This window comes from Rattus norvegicus, chromosome 10, assembly GCF_036323735.1.
Source record: "Rattus norvegicus strain BN/NHsdMcwi chromosome 10, GRCr8, whole genome shotgun sequence".
Lineage (NCBI taxonomy): Eukaryota > Metazoa > Chordata > Mammalia > Rodentia > Muridae > Rattus > Rattus norvegicus.
In genome coordinates, this window is record NC_086028.1 from 5,203,512 (window position 1) to 5,222,375 (window position 18,864).

The 18,864-nt window shown below is 48.6% G+C and overlaps 1 protein-coding gene across 1 annotated transcript in view; it reads left to right on the top strand.

Moving 5' to 3' along the window:
- The first annotated feature begins 13,113 nt into the window (after nucleotides 1-13,113).
- The window catches only part of LOC102552269 (uncharacterized), a 96,398-nt gene continuing 90,647 nt past the window's right edge, over nucleotides 13,114-18,864 (top strand). The window contains 2 exon segments of the mRNA XM_063270018.1: nucleotides 13,114-13,171; nucleotides 13,498-13,554. Of these exon segments, the coding sequence (XP_063126088.1) occupies nucleotides 13,114-13,171; nucleotides 13,498-13,554 (115 nt within the window).

Consider the following 18,864-nt stretch of genomic DNA (forward strand, 5'->3'; position numbering starts at 1 on the left):
GCCATTCAGTCTTGTCTGAAGTTCCAGCCAAGGCAAGACATAGTGGGAAAGACTTGCTAGGCCAGAAGAATGCTCTCCACAGCTTTTGTACATGGAGCCTGGGGGACCCCAAGCCCCTCTAGCAGCATGATCAGTGTGGGCTGGCTACCACAGAAATGCTTTCTTTGTGTTGTCTTAGTAATTAAAAGGGAAGACGCCTGAATAGGACCATAACAAGGCTTCCTCTTGTAACAGTGGAGGGGCTGAACTTTCTCCAGCCCAGTATGGCGATAACCTACTGACGTGGGCTTGGTTGCTTACAGCAGACAGTTCAGACGACCTCCTGAAGAATTAGGTCAGTTTTGGTCACTTGTGTTCCCTTTCTGATGTTCTTTTCCTTTGTTTTCTATTTATTTATTGTTTGTTTATTTATATTTTCCCTTTCTTTTCTTTTTGAGAGGGTTCTATAACCTGGGTTGGCCATGAACTCTTATGAGGCTATGTAGCCAAGATTGACCTTGAGTTTCTGATCTTCCCACCCCACCTCCCTACTGCAAGCACCCTTTGCCAGGTTTATGTGTGACAGAGATGGACCCAGAGCCCTGAACATGCAAGCCAAGTACTCTGCCCCTGAACTGATGTCTAGCCCTTCATGGTTGACTTCTGTCTGGCCTGGGATACTGGGTATAGTTCATTCTGTAAGCCCTGGTTCTTATGTGCCATGCTCCAGGACACAGCCTTGAACATGAGAGGCTTTTGTGCCAGACAGCCTCAGTTCCGTATCCTGGACCCACATGGTAGGGTTCAACTCCTACAGGTTGCCCTCTGAGCTCCACACCCTGGCACAAACTCACAAATAAAATAACTAAACATAATAAAAAGGTGTCTAAAAATAATGCTGTCACATCCCCTGCTTCTTTATGGTGAAGATCTTGCTTGTAAATGCACACTGAGATGCCCTCACTCCTGCCAAGAACCCAGAAAGAAAGACCAGGGGCTGGAGGAGACTGTGCATGCTGGGTAGCAATGGTAGAACTGTTCACAGCAGAGGGACTTCCTGTCTGAAACTCACCCAGGGCTTATTAGAGTACATTACAGCACTGGCCACATCCTTCTATGTTGTTAGAGGTCAGGGCTGTGAGCTGTTGGATGTTCTGTGGCCTCCTTGGTCTCCACCCAATAGTCTCATGAGCTGTGGTTAAAACACACACACACACACACACACACACACACACACACACACACACACACACACACTTCAGTATTGCTTTCAGTACCTTCTAGGCACAAAAAAGGCATTAGATTTTCTGCTAGAGCCCCAGCAAAGTGCAGAGTCCACAGCCAATCTTCCCACATTTAGAATTCGTATCCCCAGCTGCCCTGAGCTTATGGTTAAACACATGTTACATCCTAAAAAAGGAAAAAAGTGCCCACACCCCATGGTGTGGGTGAACCTCAAAAGAATGAGGCAAAGAGAAAGCAGATGCGAGAGGCCATATGCCTCAGACAACCTGAAGTGCACAGAACAGAGCTGGGGATGGAGCTCAGCTGGCAGGGTGCTTATCCGGCATATGCAAATAAATCCCTGGGTTTCAGTCTCAGCACCACACCACTGAAGGGAGCACTGGGGAGGAAAGATCAAAGCTACCCTTAGCTGTATAGAGAATAGGGAGTCGTCATGGCCACGTGGAGCCCTGTCAAAAGGAAAGGAAGGAGGAAGGAGGGAGAAAGGGAGGGAAGAAGGAAGGAGGGAGGAAGGGAGGAAGGAAGGAGGGAGGAAGGAAGGAAGAAAGGAAGGGAAGAAGGAAGGAGGGAGGAAGGAAGGGAAGAAGGAAGGAGGAAGGAAGGAAGGGAAGAAGGAAGGAGGGAGGAAGGAAGGGAAGAAGGAAGGAGGAAGGAAGGAAGGAAGGGAGGGGAGAAGAAGGAAGGAGGGAGGAAGGAAGGAAGGAGGAAGGAAGGAAGCGAAGAAGGAAGGAAAGGAGGGAAGAAGGAAGGAAGGAGGAAGGAAGGGAAGAAGGAAGGAGGGAGGAAGGAAGGAAGGGAAGAAGGAAGGAGGGAGGAAGGAAGGAAGGGAAGAAGAAGGAAGGAGGGAGGAAGGAAGGAAGGGAAGAAGGAAGGAGGGAGGAAGGAAGGAAGGGAATAAGGAGGAAGGAAGGAAGCGAAGAAGGAGGAAGGAAAGGAGGAAGGGAGGGAGGGAGGAAAGAAGAAAGGGAAGAAAGGAAGGAGGGAAGAATGAAGAGAGGGAGGAACTGTCAGCAGACACCTACTAGAGCTTTGAGGTAAGAAATTTTTTGTGGGGGTGGAGTTCATCTTTACAGAGACTGAGTTAATTCACACTCCACATGATTCACTTGAAGTGTGTGATACATTTTGGTTTGGTTTTTGTTTTTGTTTTTTGTTTGTTTGTTTGTTTGTTTTCAGACAGGGTCTCATGTGGCGCAGGCTGCCCCCTAATTCCTGATTCTTCTACTTCTGCCTTGTAAGTGCTGGAATGACAGGTGCCAGCCACAAGCCCCTCAGCATAATGAACGATTTTGAGTATATTTGCAGTGCTCTTAATATTTTACCTCCCCAAAAGGAACTTTGAACCCTTGAGTCATATGTGACCCTGCCCACCCACAGCCAATCAGTTCCTTGTGAAGATTTACTTATTCTGGGTATTTCTTGTAAGCAGTCACATGATACCTGGGCTTCCCTGTGTGTCCTGATTTCTTAACATTTTTGAGGTGAATGTAACTTGAACATTGTTCTCTTACTTTTCGTTGCTGTGTAGTGTTCCACAGTTGGAGTGAGACTTACGTATCCATTCACATGTTAGTGGCTAACACTAACTTTATCTTGGACAGGTTTGTGTTCTTAGGACCTGCTATTCTCTGTATGTGCTGCCCAGAACTAAATGAATAGAGACATTCCATTTCATAGTAAAGATGGCTTCACAGTGCCCTGTTTGCTTGTTTGTTTTGAGAGGGTCTCATTTGTTTATCCCCAGCTGTCCTCAGACTTACCACATCGCAGAGGACAACCTAAGCCTCCACTTTCCTAGAGCTGTAATTACAGGGATGCTGGCTATGCCTTGTTTATCCAGTGCTGGGCACCGAACCCAGAGCTTCACGCATGCTAGACAAGCAGGATCTACTAAGCCTGGCCCCGCATAGTTTAGCGCCCATCTTATCGTCTTTTGAAATTCTGAGCAGTGGGTGGGTGGGCATGTTTGCAGATGGAAAGTTATAATTAACAAGCTGGTTAAGTGGGGCTCGGTGAGGCACGCCTATAATCCCCGCATGTCAGAGGTGGAGGCAGGAAGATCAGGATTCCAGGCTAGCCTGGCCTTCAGTGAGACCCCATCTCAAAACCTAGAGAGCCCTCCAAAAATCGAGCTTGCCAAACTACCCAGTGTGGCTCTGCTGGCACATGCTCTGTGCGCATGCCCTGGGAGCCCGGAACAGGCTCATCCGGAGCCCGGCAGCACAGCTGAGGAGCCCAGTCCTGGGGAAGGACAGTGGATAGAAACCACGTGAGCACACAGTGCAGGGGGCTTCTTGCAGTCAGAGTGCATAGCCTGGGACAGTGAAAAGCAGTCTTGGATCAGCCTGGCATTCCGTGCTCTTTCGAAAGACTTAAGCATCAGGAAGGAGACAGAGGTCTTAAGCTGCGCATCCTCTTCTCGTGCCCCTGTGGAGACCTTTTCATGGGAGGAAGGAGGAGAGATTTTTCTAGACCTTTCTCCTGGCTTGCACTCAGCACTTGGTGACTGTCCATGCCTAGACCCTTCCCCATGTCGATGGCCGTCAACACCAGGAGGAAGTGCTCCATAGAGACAGAAGAGGAGGCGGTGCTCCTTCAGCCTGTGTTGCAGTGAGGAGTCACAGGCTGTGAGTTTGCTTTCCTGCCTGCTGCTCTTCTGGGTCAGCTTTGTGTGCCCTCCCTCTCCCAGCCTGCCTGAGGCCCCGGTTGCAGCAGGATCAGGAACTTGACCTCTGATTGAGAAAGTATATCAGCTGACAATGAGTAAGAGTTCACTAGTATGTTTGTGGGTGTCAGCCTGTCATTAAGGGTTTTCCCAACACGGCACATCAGAGCGGCAGTAAGGACAGTGTGGGCTAGCTACACACTGCAGCCGTTTGGCAAGTGTCTCCTTCCCTAATTAACAGAGGAAAACACTGCACTGCTCAGAGTTAAGTTACTGATGCAGGTCCAGGTAAGCCCTTCCGGAGACTGTGGACCATGATGCCTTAGACCGTGCACCTTTTTATTGTTGTATAATATTTCACTTTATGGAATGCCCCAACTTGTCTATCCAGGTACTTTTTGAGAGCTGTTTGCTTGTGTTGTTTCTAACGCCGAGTAAAAATAGCAGCCGTGAACACCCATACAGAGTGAGGCTGTGTGTCCTTCCCCCCACACATTTATTTACTGGGTGTGTGAATGTGTAGGCACACGTTTACCATGGTATGCATGTAGAGGTCATAGTACGGGGGTCACGTCTTTCCTTCCATCGTGTGGGTCCTGGGGATTGAACTCGGATCACCAGGCTCGGTGGTGGGCACCTTCACAAGCTGGCCCATCTGGCTGGCCCCTTGTACCTTTCGTGGGTAGATGCTCATACTGACATGCTGGGACCTAAGAGAGAAGTGTGCTTGTATAGAAACACACAGCTGCCTGCTTTTATTTGTATTGCTTTTGTGTAAATCTCTGCCCTCTCCTGTGAACTTGTCTACTGTGGCTGGCTGACGACCTCATGATCTGTCTCCCAAGTCTGGGCCCTGCTAAGCTCATCACGTGACAGCTCCTGCATCTGACTCCTCTCTGGCCTTTGTTCTCTCTCTGAACACAGGAAGGAGACTTCACTTTTCATTTTCAGCCCTTTAGTTGTTCCAGTGAATTAATAAACCCAGAGACATCAAGAAGGACAGGCAATAGTTGTGCCCCCCTTTAATCCCTGTACTTGGGAGGCAGAGGCAGGGGGATGTCTGTGGGTTTGGGGCCAGCCTGGTCTACAGCGTGAGCCCTAGGACAGCCAGGGCTGTTATGCAGAGAGAGCCCGTCTCGAAACACCAGAAAAGAAAGAAAAAAGAAAGAAACTGGTTTTCAAAGGTCGCTCGCACAGCTCACTGAACAGTCATCAGAAAGGAGTCACCCTCCCTCCTCCCTGCCTTCTCATGATGAATAGGGGACAGAGTCTCCCTACCCCTTTCATCTCAAAGATAACAGAAGGGCAGTATTTCATAAGACAGGCCCGCCAGGCTCCACAGCTCGAGGGCCCTCTACTGGGATGTCCCTGTCTCTACAGGACATGCTAGGGGTGTGCCTCAGTTGGTAGGGTGTTTGCCTAGGGGGAGGGAAATGGTGAGCTTAATTCCCAGCACTGTCTGAGCAGTACACCATGATGTACACCTACAATCATAGCACTTGGGAGATGGAGGGCAGGGGGATGTGACTTTCAGGGTCAGCCTGGGCTACATGAGACCCTTTCTCAACACAGAGAGAGGGGGGGAGGGAGGGAAGGAGGGAGAGAGAGAGAGAGAGAGAGAGAGAGAGAGAGAGAGAGAGAGAGAGAGAGAAAACACAAGCCCAACCCATCTCTTCTTTTGATTTTGCTGTTCTGAGACACAGAAAGTATCTCCTAGGATATTCTGATCCCCCTGCCTCAGCCTCTTGAGTCTGAGACAGTGGGCCTGCATCACCATCATGTTCAGAAGCAGTCTTCTTGTGAGCCACTGGTGGGCCCAAGGCTCTTAGCAACTGGAGCTCCGTGGTGTGGACTGCGGAGTGTGCGCAGGCCGGACATATGAGGCAGGAGGATGGGAAGCCCCTGGCTTTCCTTCACTGTTTCTGTGACCCTAAAATTGTGAACAAGGATATTGTCTTGGAAAAAAACGAAAATCAAAACAAGTGGTCAGGGTGCTCCCTGCTCTTACAGAAGGGCAGGGTCTGGTTCCCAGGACCTACTCTGGCTCACAACTGCCCCAACTACAGCTCCAGGAGACTTGGCACTAATTTCTGTGCTCTGCAGAAACCCACACATGTACTGTACATATGTGTATTTGGTGTTGCACATAAGCGTACTCAGGAACACACACACATACAAAATAATAAATCTTTAAAAAAACACAAAAATAAAATCAGTGTGAAATGGTATCAGTCTAGGGCTGCGGGGGTGCGCGGTGCGGGGGGGGGTGCGCAGTGCGGAGAGGGGGCGCAGTGTGGGGGGGTACGCGGTGCGGAGAGGGGGGCGCAGTGCGGGGGAGGGGTGCGCGGTGCAGGGGGGGCTCAGTGCCGGGGGCGCAGTGCTGGGGGGGCGCAGTGCGGGGGGGCAGTTGGCTCACATGGGCAAAGCCCTGGGTTCTGTCCCCAGAACAGAGAAAACACATTATTAGAAAGATGCAGGCTAAGGTTGGGGATTTAGCTCAGTGGTAGAGCGCTTGCCTAGGAAGCGCAAGGCCCTGGGTTCGGTCCCCAGCTCCGGGGGGGGGGGGTGGGGGGTGGGGGGAAGAACCAAAAAAAAAATTGAAAAAAAAAAAAAAAAGAAAGATGCAGGCTCCTGACTTCCAATAGTCCCATCTGCGTAGTAGGCCTGATTCATGCTCTGGTCATTGTGAGTGGAAGTGACGTCTCATTAGCTCCAGGAGTGCAGATGTGAAAACACAGAGTGGAAGCAGGGTCTGTGGCAGGTGCTTGTCTAAAAGGCCTGTGGGAATGCTGTCCCTTATCCTGGCTCCATGGCCCAGCTGACCAAGGTTTGGCCCTGTGATGCTCTAACTGTTTAGAGATGGGACATAGTGCAGAGCTCCTGGGCGGCACATCATCTTGGCCTGGCATGACAGCAGACACAATGAGCTACCAGTGACTGGGACAGAGGGAGGCAGGGCCGCCCTGGTGATTCTGTTTCTGCAATGGGGCATAGGCACTAGTTTGTAGAATGCCCACTCTGTTAACATTTCCATGTTGCCTGGAGACCACAGCACAGATGGCAAGATTTGGCTCAATGTCCCGACTCTGAATGGGGAGAATCCAGACTATAGACTGAGGTAGACTCTCCCAGGGGAGAAGGTGGAGAAGGGCCCAGAAAAGCCACCAGGGTTAAAAGAGCAAGGCCTCTTCAGCTAGAGTGGATCAAACCCTCAGAAGCTGTGTGAGGTTGGGGGAGTGACTTACCCTCTCTGAGGCCTGCTCCACCTAGTGGGAACATGGCTGGGGAGCTGATGGAATTAATCCACATGAGGGTTCCATTACTGCTAGACACAGCCTTCTGAGGACAGTGTTGTCATTATTACTATTAGGATCTGTTCTTGGAGGCCACGAGAAACTCTCCTCAGAAACTGCTCCCAGAGCACCCATTGCAGGGCATTGCGGTCAACTGTTCATTCCCTGGCTGGCATCGTTTCACTGTGTGAATGTTGTCTGTAGATGCATTTTGTGTCCCCACTAGGCATTTCATCCTCAGACCAACCTTCTGGGGCTCAGCTTTCACCTCTCCCCGAAGGCACCCTGGAAAGCATCATAGGCCCCCAGAAGCTGGGACTTCAGCCTCGTGGCTCAGGGCTCTGGACAGTGAAGATGCTTGGGACAGGAACACCACCTGTTTGAGGAGGAAACCAGAGTGCACACTTCAGCAACACATATTCTGAAAAGGAAGCCAGATCCAAAAGGCCTCATGTCACGCTGTTTGTGTGAAATATTCAAAGGACACCCCCCCCCCAAAAAATAAAAATGGTGGCCAAGGCCAGAGACCAGACCCTGGATTAACAGCCTCAAGGTTTCCTTCCAAAGCAATGAAAATAGTCTAATACTGCCTTGTGTGATGGATGCACAAGTCTGTCATCATGCTAGCATACAGCACACCATGTGCTGCATTTCTTTGTGTGTATATATCTCTGTGTGCATGTGTGCATGTATGGACTTACGGACATATATCCGTCCCCCAAGATGGGGACGTCAGATAAGTCTTCTTTGGTCACTTATTCTCTAAGTTTTTATTTGTGTGTGTGTGTGTGTGTGTGTGTGTGTGTGTGTGAGAGAGAGAGAGGGAGAGAGAGAGAGAGAGAGAGAGAGAGAGAGAGAGAGAGAGAGAGAGAGAAGTGTGTGTGCACATGACCGCAGTGGCCAGAAGGGCGCTTCTATCTCCTGAAGTTAGAGAGTTAGAGGTAAGGGCATCATGAGTGCCCAACATGGATGGATTCTTTCCAGACCCCTTAATTTTTTAGAGTGAGTTTTTTTTATTAAATCTGGAATTCTCTACTTTGGGCTAACCCATAGACCAGCCAGCCCCATCGGGGAGTCCTCCAACGCTATGGTTGTAGGTGTGAGCCACATGCCTGGCTTTTATGTGGCTGAGAGTTGAACCTGGGTCCTACCCTCTTTACCCATCAGCAAGCACCTTACCCACTGAGCCACTGCTCCAGCCTTGAGCTGCCCACTTTGAATGGTGGAACTGTATTGTAGATATCCTACCTCAACCAAGTGCTTCATGAAGACTTTGTTTGCCATGAGGGATTTGGGACCTGGAGCTTAGCAAAAAAAAGCCCAGTTGGAGGGAATTCTGGAGTGAGGGAAACTGAGGCCAGCTTGGGGAGTACAAGGTAGATGTGAGCAGTTCTGCCTTTCCTGTCCTCTGGGAAAGCCCTGAGCCCCAGCACTGTGACACCACTGTCCCCAAGGCCTTGTAGATCTGTCCCGATGGTCACCCTGTTCCCTCTAGCAGAGGTACAGCTCATTCAAGCATCTGACCATGAGCCTATCAGGTGGAGGCTTAGGAGCTTAGTCCTCAAGGCCACTAATTACATGCGCGAAGGCATTTTTGTGTCTTATATGTTAGATTACAAAACAAACTAGCAAAAACCACAGGGCCAGTAAGATGACTCAGCGGGTAATGGAGCTTGGTGTGAAGTCTAAGCACAACCTCAAAACTCCTGTGTCAGAACCGACTCTTGCAAAGTTGTCCTGTCACCTCCACACGTGTGCTCAGACACACACACACACACACACACACACACACACACACACAGAACTGACTCCTGCAAAGTTGTCTTCTCACTTCCACACGTGTGCTGTGACACACATATCACACACACACACACATACACACTCATTGACAAACCTGCACAGCCACAAGGTGTGAATGTCCTGAGACCTCACTGTCCCTAGGAGACAAAAACAGCTTCCCCTCAGTGATCTCAAGCTCTCCGCTATCCCTTCCCCGGGAGCTGGGAGTGTCACCACAGACTTCTGATTGGCTGGTCTATGCTCCACCACCTCACTCCCTCTCTCTTGGTCTGGAGAGAGCTAAGCCAGCTCCTCTAGGGAGTGAGCTGTGGTTTGTGGGCTCCCCTGTTCTTGAAGAATGCTGACGCTGGTACCCATGGGGCTCCTGGTGCTGGTCCTGCTCTGGGCACAGGCCGGAAGTCGCTTTCTAAGTGGCATGGAGAGAGCAGCCACCCTGATCTGCAGGAGTCAGGTTCCTTCCAAAATGCCCTCTGACGCTTTGCTGCACTTTGCTGGGGAGAGCTGAGCTAAACTTACAGGTGAATTCTCCCCCACCCCCTCCTTCCCTCTTCCGCCTTCCCGCCTTCCCGAAGAGGGTAAGGTAGGGTTCTGCTGGGGACTTGATCTAAACCCTGGTGGAGGGTCTGGGAGGCTGGTGTGCAGGGGTCCTGTGGAAGCTCTCCCAAGCTCGGGTGAAGTTCTGGAGGAGGCTGAGATAGACCTGCATGTGTTTCCTGACTGTGGAATGTTAACTTTCCCAACTTAACATTTTTAAAATGTGAAAGCAGGTAGAATTAATTTTCATAAGATTTTTAAACCCAAGATTGTCAAGATAATATTAGAAAGCATCTGATGTCCATGTGTCTCCGTTCTTTGAAATCTAGTAGACATTTTCCACCTGGTGATTTTTCAACTTTTGGTCTTTTGAGAAAAGGTATCACGTAGCCCCATGTGTAGTCGGATTCTGTAGCCTTGAACTCTTGAGCTGCTTCCCCTCCTGTGTGCTGAGATTAAAGGTTCATGCCTCCACACCTTCAAAGTTCATTGAAAAAATTTGATGTCTTTAGCTGGGGTGGAGGCAGGCACTGTGGTTTCCAGCACGTTCCACAATCTTTCTGAGTTAAGTGTCAGAGTTTTGTTCCAATTACTTAAATTTTCTCTTGCATCAGTGAGGGTTCAGGCCAGGGGTGACTGATGAGTGGGGTGCAGGTTACCACCATCTCTATCTGCCGCTTCCTCCTCTGGGGATTCAGTAAACCCCTGTTAGCTGGCTACATGAGTGAAGCATGGTGGCTCTACATGACCCGGATACAAGAGACCTTTCTCTTTCCGGCTGGAGAACATACAAGGTCCATTTCAAACCTCTTCTCAGAAGTGAGCGGTGTGAACCAAGCACACAGGAGCACGCTGGAGGACCACAGGCTTCAGGCCAGCCTGGGCTACATGGCAAGACCTTGTTCTAAATAAGTAAATGGAGCCAGTGAGCTGGCTCAGAGAGGAAAGGGTATCGCCCTGAAGCAGACGGTCTGAGTTAGATCCAGGACACACATGGTACATGGGAGAATTGCTTCTGGCTAGTTGTTCTGTGGCCTCTACATGTATTTAGTGTAGGTACCTGTGTGCACAAGTGTGCATGCTCACACACACGCACACACGCACACACGTACACACGCACACATGCACACATGCACACACACTCGTACACATGCACCCATACATACATACACATGCATACACATATACACATACACACACGCACAGATGCACACACACATTCACACAAACACAAGAACACATGCACACACACATGAATAAAAGTGTAAATTAATAAGATGCAGAACCCAGGTGAAGCCTTTTGCTTGTGTGTGCCCTCACATTTTCTGTTACTTTCTGTGGATTCGTCACCAAATGAACTTTGTTCTTTGAAGCCTTTTTGTGAAATGACAGTGTGGTTGTGGTTTGTTTGTTTGTTTGTTTGTTTGTTTGTTTGTTTTTTGGAGCTGGGGACCGAACCCAGGGCCTTGCGCTTGCTAGGCAAGCGCTCGACCACTGAGCTAAATCCCCAACCCCTGTTTGTTTGTTTTTTAAGTGCCTGAGAAATAGGGAGAGTTCTTACAACACGTGCCCCTTCTGGAAGGTCGAGGTGTTCCCAGGCTGGCTTTGCAGGGAAACACGGGCAAGCTGTCAGTCATGTCTAAGCAGGAGGTGGGACTTGTGCACAAAGAGGAGAGGAATGATTGTGTATACTATGATACATTTTGTGCCACTGTAATAATGTCTAAAAGGGAGGGGCGGGGTGTAGCTCACCTGTAGAGTGCTTGCCTGGCAGGCATGAGGCCCTGGGTTTTTTCCCCAGAACACATAACCACAAAACCAACCAAGAAAACATAATAGCTGAGTGGGGTGAGGGACATCTGTAATCTTAACACTTAGAAGGCTGGAGGATTCAAGACCAGCCTGGGCTATATACTAGGCAGTGTTTCAAAACAGCAAAAGTTTTCTTTTCTTTTCTTTTTTGTTTTGTTTCTTTGTTTGTTTCTTTGTTTCTTTCTTTTTTTCTTTGTTTCTATTTTTCTTTTGGTTTTTTGAGACAGGGATTCTTTGGAGCAAGTATTCTTACTCACCAAGCCATTAATGCTGGCCCCACATATTTTTATATGAAATTAGAGGTGGCAAAACTGTGGAATGAGCCCAGTTGTGTTAGAGCCTGGCTTCTTTGCTGACAAGCCATGAGTCCCAGCACAGGTCCCTGGAGTCACAGGTCCCTGGGATCACAGGTCCCTGGAGTCACAGGTTCCTAGAGTCTCAAGGTCCCTGGAGTCACAGATCCCTGGAGTCACAGATCCCTAGAGTCACAGGTCCCTGGTGTCTCAAGACCTCTGTCTGTAGGTGATGGCAGCTGTTAGTGGTTGCCAGAATGATGGAATTGGTGGAATATATAATTTGATTGGGATTCGTTTTCGTTCGCTTGTTCATTCATTCATTCATTCATTCATTCATTCAACCTTTCCTTTCTCTGCTTGGTACTGAGTTTTTTCAGAAGCCAAGGGCTACAAAATTAACTAAATCAGAATAATTATATCACAGATTTTACGATAGTAATGGAGAAAGTGCTGAGGTAGAGAGGGACCTTCTGTAGGCAGAAGGGGGACTGGGGAGATGCATTTCTTCTGGGACCTAAAACAGCCTGGAGTTCAGACAGCAGGAGGAACAGTATTTAGACAGAATAGCTTGTGTAAAGACATCGTGCCTAGCACAAGTACCAGTGTGGCTGGAGAGAGAGAGGCACTGGTCATGTCCAGACGGGCAGGCAGAGGCTGGCTGGCTTTGTGGTTCAGATTTTTATTTATTTTTTGTTATTTATTTAATGTATATGAGTACACTGTCACTGTCTTCAGACACACCAGAAGAGAGCATTGGATCCCATTACAGATGGTTGTGAGCCACCGCTGGGATTTGAACTCAGGACCTCCAGAAGAGCAGTCGGTGCTCTTAACCGATGAGCCATCTCTCCAGCCCCATGGTCGAGATTTTATGATGAGAAAGAAAAGAGCCATCCTCTCTTGAGTGTGTGCAGGTACAAGCAGAGGCCCTAGGTCAGCCCAGGGGTCATCTCCAGGTATCATCTGTCTGGGTTTTGTTTGTTTGTTTGTCTGGTTTTCCCCTTAGTTCACAAAGTAGGCTACACTGGCTGTCCATGAGCCCAGGGATGCTCTGCTTCTGTCTGTCTGGGATTACAAGTGTGCACCACAGTGCCTGACGCTTCGTGTGGGTGCTGGGGATCCAGACGGGGGTCTTCATGCTCTGCTCACTGTGCATCTCCCTAGGCTGATTCTTGACTTTTGCTGTTGGTTGGTTGGTTGGTGTTTCAAGACAGGGCTTCTCTGTGTAGCCCTGGCTGTCTTGGACTCTGCTCTGTAGACAAAACTGGTCTCAAACTCAGAGATCTGCCTGCCTCTGCCTCCTAAGTGTGTGCACCAAGGCCAGCTTTTTCTTGATGGATGATTAATGTGGGAGGCCCAGCCCCCTGCAGCTGGGATTAAAGGCTTGTGCCACCACCACTCAGCAAGATTCATGTTTTTAAGATAAATTGTGGCCCTGGAGAGTTGGAGGGTTTTCCTAGGCAAGAGAAGTCATAGCTGTGCTGAAGCCATGGCCATGGAGAGGGATGATGGGGATGGGGATGATGGGGATGAAGATGAGTGGACAAGTGGGTGTATAGAAGAAGCGGGGAGAGGGAGGGAGGAAGGGAGGGAGGGAGGGAGGGAGAGACTCATACTAGCTGATGGATTGAGCAAACTCATTGTTGCATCAGATGGGGTTGTGGTAAGAGAAAAAGTAAAAACACACAGGACCTCCAGGCCTGCTTAGGCCATCGGGAGCATTGATGCTGGTGTTCAAACTGGGGAAGGGCAGGTGAGCCAAGGGGCAAGGCAAACCCTTGGACCTGTAGGAGGCAGAGAGCATCCCTTTTTCCCACCCTCTTGTTCTCATCTTGTGCTGGTTCTATCTGGTACCATCTGGTTGTGCTTTCAGAAACTGCAGACGCACAGGCTGGACAGGAGGCGTCATCCTGCATGGCAGCCTGCGAAGGTGAGTTGCATCTCTCAGGGACACTGAGTCACACATCTGACAGGAGTCTCAGGCCATTGGCACAGAGCCAGAGCAAGGGTGATGTAGGGGACGGCAGAGCTGCAGGGTGGGGTGAGGACCTTGGTTATGTTCCCAACCAATGGGAGGAGAGCCACGCCACTCACACTAGCAAGGTAGGCAGCCCCAGCCCCCAACCATGCTCTTCTACCTGGGAGTTCCCAGGCAGGTAACTGTCTTTGGCCCTATGTCCCCATTTGTCTTTGGGGATGGAGAATACCAGAAAACCGAGAGCAAATTGGTGAGAAAGAAAAGCATCCTGGGGACCTGGTGTGGCAGTGATATGGTGACATTGAACTATGACATGTTCTGTATCAGGTTGAAGACAGGTTTGGAAATTTATAGACATCTCTGTTCCTCAAACCTCTCCCCTCCAGCAATTTCTCCTTACCCTCAACAAGTCTTCCCCTCCCAGGCTGGCAGCCACTAAGACAGAGCCAACAGCCTGTTCCTACTTCATGATTATCCAGGTAGTAGAGGAGGAGCTAGGTTGGCAACGGTGTGTGCATGCATGCATGTGTGTGCATGCACATGTGTATGTGCACATGTGTGCGCACATGTGTGTGCACATGTGTGTGTATATATGTTGGAGTGGTGCATGCATGTTCCTGTGCCATGATGTATGGTAAAGGTCAGAGGACAACTTCAGAGAGATAGTTCTTTCCTTCCACCTGTGGGGTGCAGGGATTCAGTCTTGGTGGCAAAGCCTTTCCCTGCTTCCCCATCTCACTGACTCAAGACTTTCCTAAGTCTGAATGTGGCTTTTGCTAAGTTTGTTAGCTACTTTGAGTCTCAGATTAAGTTTCTGTAAAATAATGAAAGTAAGAATACTTACTTGAGGGGCTGGGGATTTAGCTCAGTGGTAGAGCGCTTACCTAGGAAGCGCAAGGCCCTGGGTTCGGTCCCCAGCTCCGAGAAAAAAGAAAAAAGAAAAAAAAAAGAATACTTACTTGAGGAGGAAGTAGCTGGGGAGATGGCTCAGTCAATAAAGTGTTTACCAAGCAGACCTGAGGCCCCAGGTCCAGTTGCCAGAATCCACATTTAAAGAGTCCAGGTATAGTGGGTCACACTTGCAACTCCATTGCCTGGGTCCTGGGTCTCATGAGCAGCTGAATCAAGGCCTGCAAATGATCCTGTCAAAACATGAAATAAGGAAAACAGCTGAGGTGCCCTCTGGCTTCTACACACATGTGCAAGGCACACAGATACATGCACATATGTGCACACATTCTGAAAGATCAGAGCTTATCCCAGAAAAGCCTTGGCTAATTTACTGAGTACATTCTGCGACTCTTTGTTTCATTTGGATCCCCAGCAACCTTGTCAAAAGTTCAGTGTGGTCACGTACACCTGGAACCCTGGTATGGGGGAGCAGAGACAAGAGGATCTTTAGTGCTCTCTGACCAGTCAGTCAGTCTGGTCAAATGTACAAGCCTCAGATTCAGGGAGAGACCCAGTCTCAAAATAAACTGGAGAGTGACAGGAAAAGACTCAGAATTGACCTCTGACTACAGCCCCATCCATACACAGACACACACAGGCACACACAGGCACACACAGACATACATACACACAGATATACAGACATACAGATACACACACACAAACACACAGACACACACAGGCACACAGATATACAGACATACAGACACACACACACACACAGACACACAGAGGTACACATAGGCATACACAGGCACACACAGACATATACAGACATACAGACACACACACAGACACATACACACACAAACATACACAGACAGACACACAGACATATACACACACACGCACGCGCGCGCGCACACGCGCGCGCAGACTGGTGTAAATACATGTTCAGACAAGCCTCTAGGCCTCGGCCTGCCCTGCTATTCTTTCTGCTTGGCTCTGGCCTTGCACTGTGTAGTCCACAGCTGAGGACAAAGGTGAGTGGTTACATGTAGGGTTAGTCTAGCAGAAATGTAGGCTCGTTCACTGGGTGGTTGAATGTTTCTCCTCCTCCTCCTCTTCTCCCTCTTCCTCCTCCTCCTCCTCCTTTTTTCAAACATCAAAGTTCCTATGCATCCTTGTAAGAGAAGCCACCCACTTATTCCCTATCCCTGCTATGATGGTTGTCGTGTTTCTTAGACAAACCTTCCTATGAGTATACGTGGCCTTTTAGTTCCCTCTGAAGTCCTAAAGGAGCTTGTGTAGCATTCTCGAGCTGGCCGAAGTACTTGCTGATAAGAGCTTCTCAAACCTGTTCTTTGTGTTTTCATGTAGATGGTGCCTTTGGGATGACTCTGAGTTAACTCCAAATTCTTTTCTTTGTTGTTTGGTTTTATTTTGTTTTTGAGATAAAGACTCTCCATATTGTCCTGGAACTCACTTTCTAGGCCAGGCTGGCCTCGAACTCACAGAGACCCTCCTGCCTCTGCTCCTGAGTGCTGTGACTAAAGGTATGCACTACCACATGTGCCCAATTCTAAATGCTTTTTTTTAATGATCATCATTTAAAAGAATTTTTTTTAAATTTATATGAGTACACTATAGCTGCCTTCAGACACACCAGAAGTGAGCATCAAGTCCCATTACAGATGGTTGTGAGCCACCATGTGCTTGCTGGGAACTGAACTCAGGACCTGTGGAAAAGCAGTTGGTGCTCTAACCACTGACCAATCTCCCCAGCACCCCCAATTATAATTCTTAATAATGAATGGAGGGCTAGAAAGACAGCTTAGTGGTTAAGAGCACTTTCTGTTCTTCCAGAAGACTAGTTCAGATCCCAGTACACATGCCAGTTAACTCAGTGTCCTGTAACTCCAGTTCTAGAAAATCTAATGCCTTCTTCTGGCTTCTGGACACCCTCACCAACATGGCATATAGACTCAAAATAAATACTTACATAAAAATAAGTCTTAACTGGGGATGGACTGCGAGGTCCCTGGGGTCTCACACATGCCAGAGTACCACTGTACCACCTAGCCACCTGACTCCTCTGACCTTTAAACTGTCAAAAGTGTCCATGTCCTTCCTGGTCAGGCTCATTGCGAGAACTCTCACTGAGAAGATACAGACACACCTATGCCCTCCTCACAGGACACCAACAACAAACCCAAGTGGGAGTCCATTGGCGTCCAGCTTGGGGAAGCACGAGTTCTGTGTTTGCTTACAAAGCATGGCTGAGGTGCTCCTTACAGAAGCACGGGCGAGCCAGCCAGAAAGTCTGCCCCAGTGTGGATGAGCACCTCCCTACAGCTGCGTGGACAGAGTCCCTCCATCGGTTCCTCCACAGTATACTTTACACCTGAGACCAAGGCCACTCACAGTGAAGCACAATGACATACAAACATCTGGGGGTGCAATCTCAGGTGAGGATCCAGTGGCCCTTCCCCCACTCCTCTGAGAGAATGACAGTGTCAAGGACTCAGTCTCAGGATGTCCTGGAAGTTGTCACAGCTAGTCTGATGAAGATGAAGCCTGTTTTGCTGGGAGAAGAGTGCCCTACAATGCCTTGTAAAGACTACCAGTTGATTCATCTTCCTGCAGGACTGCCTTCCATCCATCCGTCCATCCATCCATCCATCCATCCATCCATCCATCCATCCATCCATCCAGCAGTATCTCTGGCTTTCCTTCTTTCTGTCCTCTCTCCCTTCCTTAATTTCCCTTTCCCTCCTTCTCCCTTGCATCCTCCCCCCTTCTTATCCATTCCCTTCCCTACTCCCCTGCTGTGGACAGCATATGATGACAGGGACTGCCTGCAGTAGGCTGGATTGGAGACATCTCAGTAGCCATGGCAGCTCTTTGTAAAAAACAGTTATTCCCATTTCTCCTAACCTTAACCCAGGACAGCAGCTGTATAGATTTCATTTGTGCATGACTGCCTTTCAGTTGGTCTTGGTGTGCATAATTATTCTATTATATCTGACTTTCCTATTTCTCCTTCTGCTCTGGTGAATTCTGTGAAACTAAATGTTCCTTGATGTAACAATTCTTAAACAATTGGAAACTGAGGCACAGGGGCACAGCACAGCACAGCCCTAATGGCCCAGGTGCATGCTGTGTGTTCTCATCTTGGAAACAATGTAATGACTGCACAATGGTAGTTCTGGGTTAATTGCTCAACTTACAAAGAAAGTTCGAAGAAATTATTAGAAAATGAATTAGAGCCAACATTGGGATCCCAAGAGAGGAAAAAAACTATTGAAGTTATTAGATGAGTTTTGCACAACATTTGAGAGTGGTTCCTGGTCTCCTTTGGGTGTGTAGGGATAAGAAAGTATAAAATTCATAAAGTTATATTTTAGTAAAACTAATTCACAACACTGGGACTCTGAGGAGAGTCATTGTGTGCAATGTGCAGAAGCAGGAAGCCAGCGGAGCTGCTGAGTTAAGGGTTAACTTGAGTCTTTCTGGCCACTGCCTGGCAGCTTTGCCCATGTCATTTATCATTAGAGCTTCACAGGGAGCTCGGAGCTCTGAGCTCTGAAGTATAGTAAGTTAAAAGTTAAAGTTAAAGTTTCAATAACAATAAGTTTGCAATTATTATTATTGTGGCCACAGGGAATAGGGGAAGTTTGAAACCTTGAGGAACAATTGTAATTCTTAGTTCCTTGTGGGATGTGGTTATTCTTTTGAATTTGATTTGGCAATGATTATATAATGTCTTTTTTTTCTACCTGCTTTTGGAGTATCAATAAAAGACTGGGGCATGAGAAAGGTTAGGGAACGAGTAAGAGAGCATGTGTGAGCATGTGTGAGCATGTGTGAGCATATAAAAAACAAGTGGAGAGGGGTTGGGGATTTAGCTCAGTGGTAGAGCACTTGCCTAGCAAGCGCAAGGCCCTGGGTTCGGTCCCCAGCTCCGGAAAAAAAAAACAAAACAAAAACAAGTGGAGAGAGAGTGAGATGTGAGGTGTACATGAGATTGTGTGTGTGTGTGTGTGTGTGTGTGTGTGTGTGTGTGTGTGTCAGAGAGAGAGAGAGAGGACTATGTGAAGAGTGAGTGAAGAGAGAAGGTGAGTGAGTGTGGAGTATGTGAGATGTGTGTGAGGTGTGTATGAAGAGTGTGTGTGAGAGCGAAAGAGGAATGAACAGAGGTGTGTAGGAGAATGGGAGTTCAAGATAAGAAAAGTGCACAGGAGAAAAGCAGACTGCAGCCTCAAGCTGTGGGCGAGTGAGCGAGAGAGAAAGAAAGCAGAGTGAAAGAGAAGAGAGGAACTTTAGGCCTTGGACTTGCCTGTCAGTTTGTACCCAAGGAGTAGTCTGCGT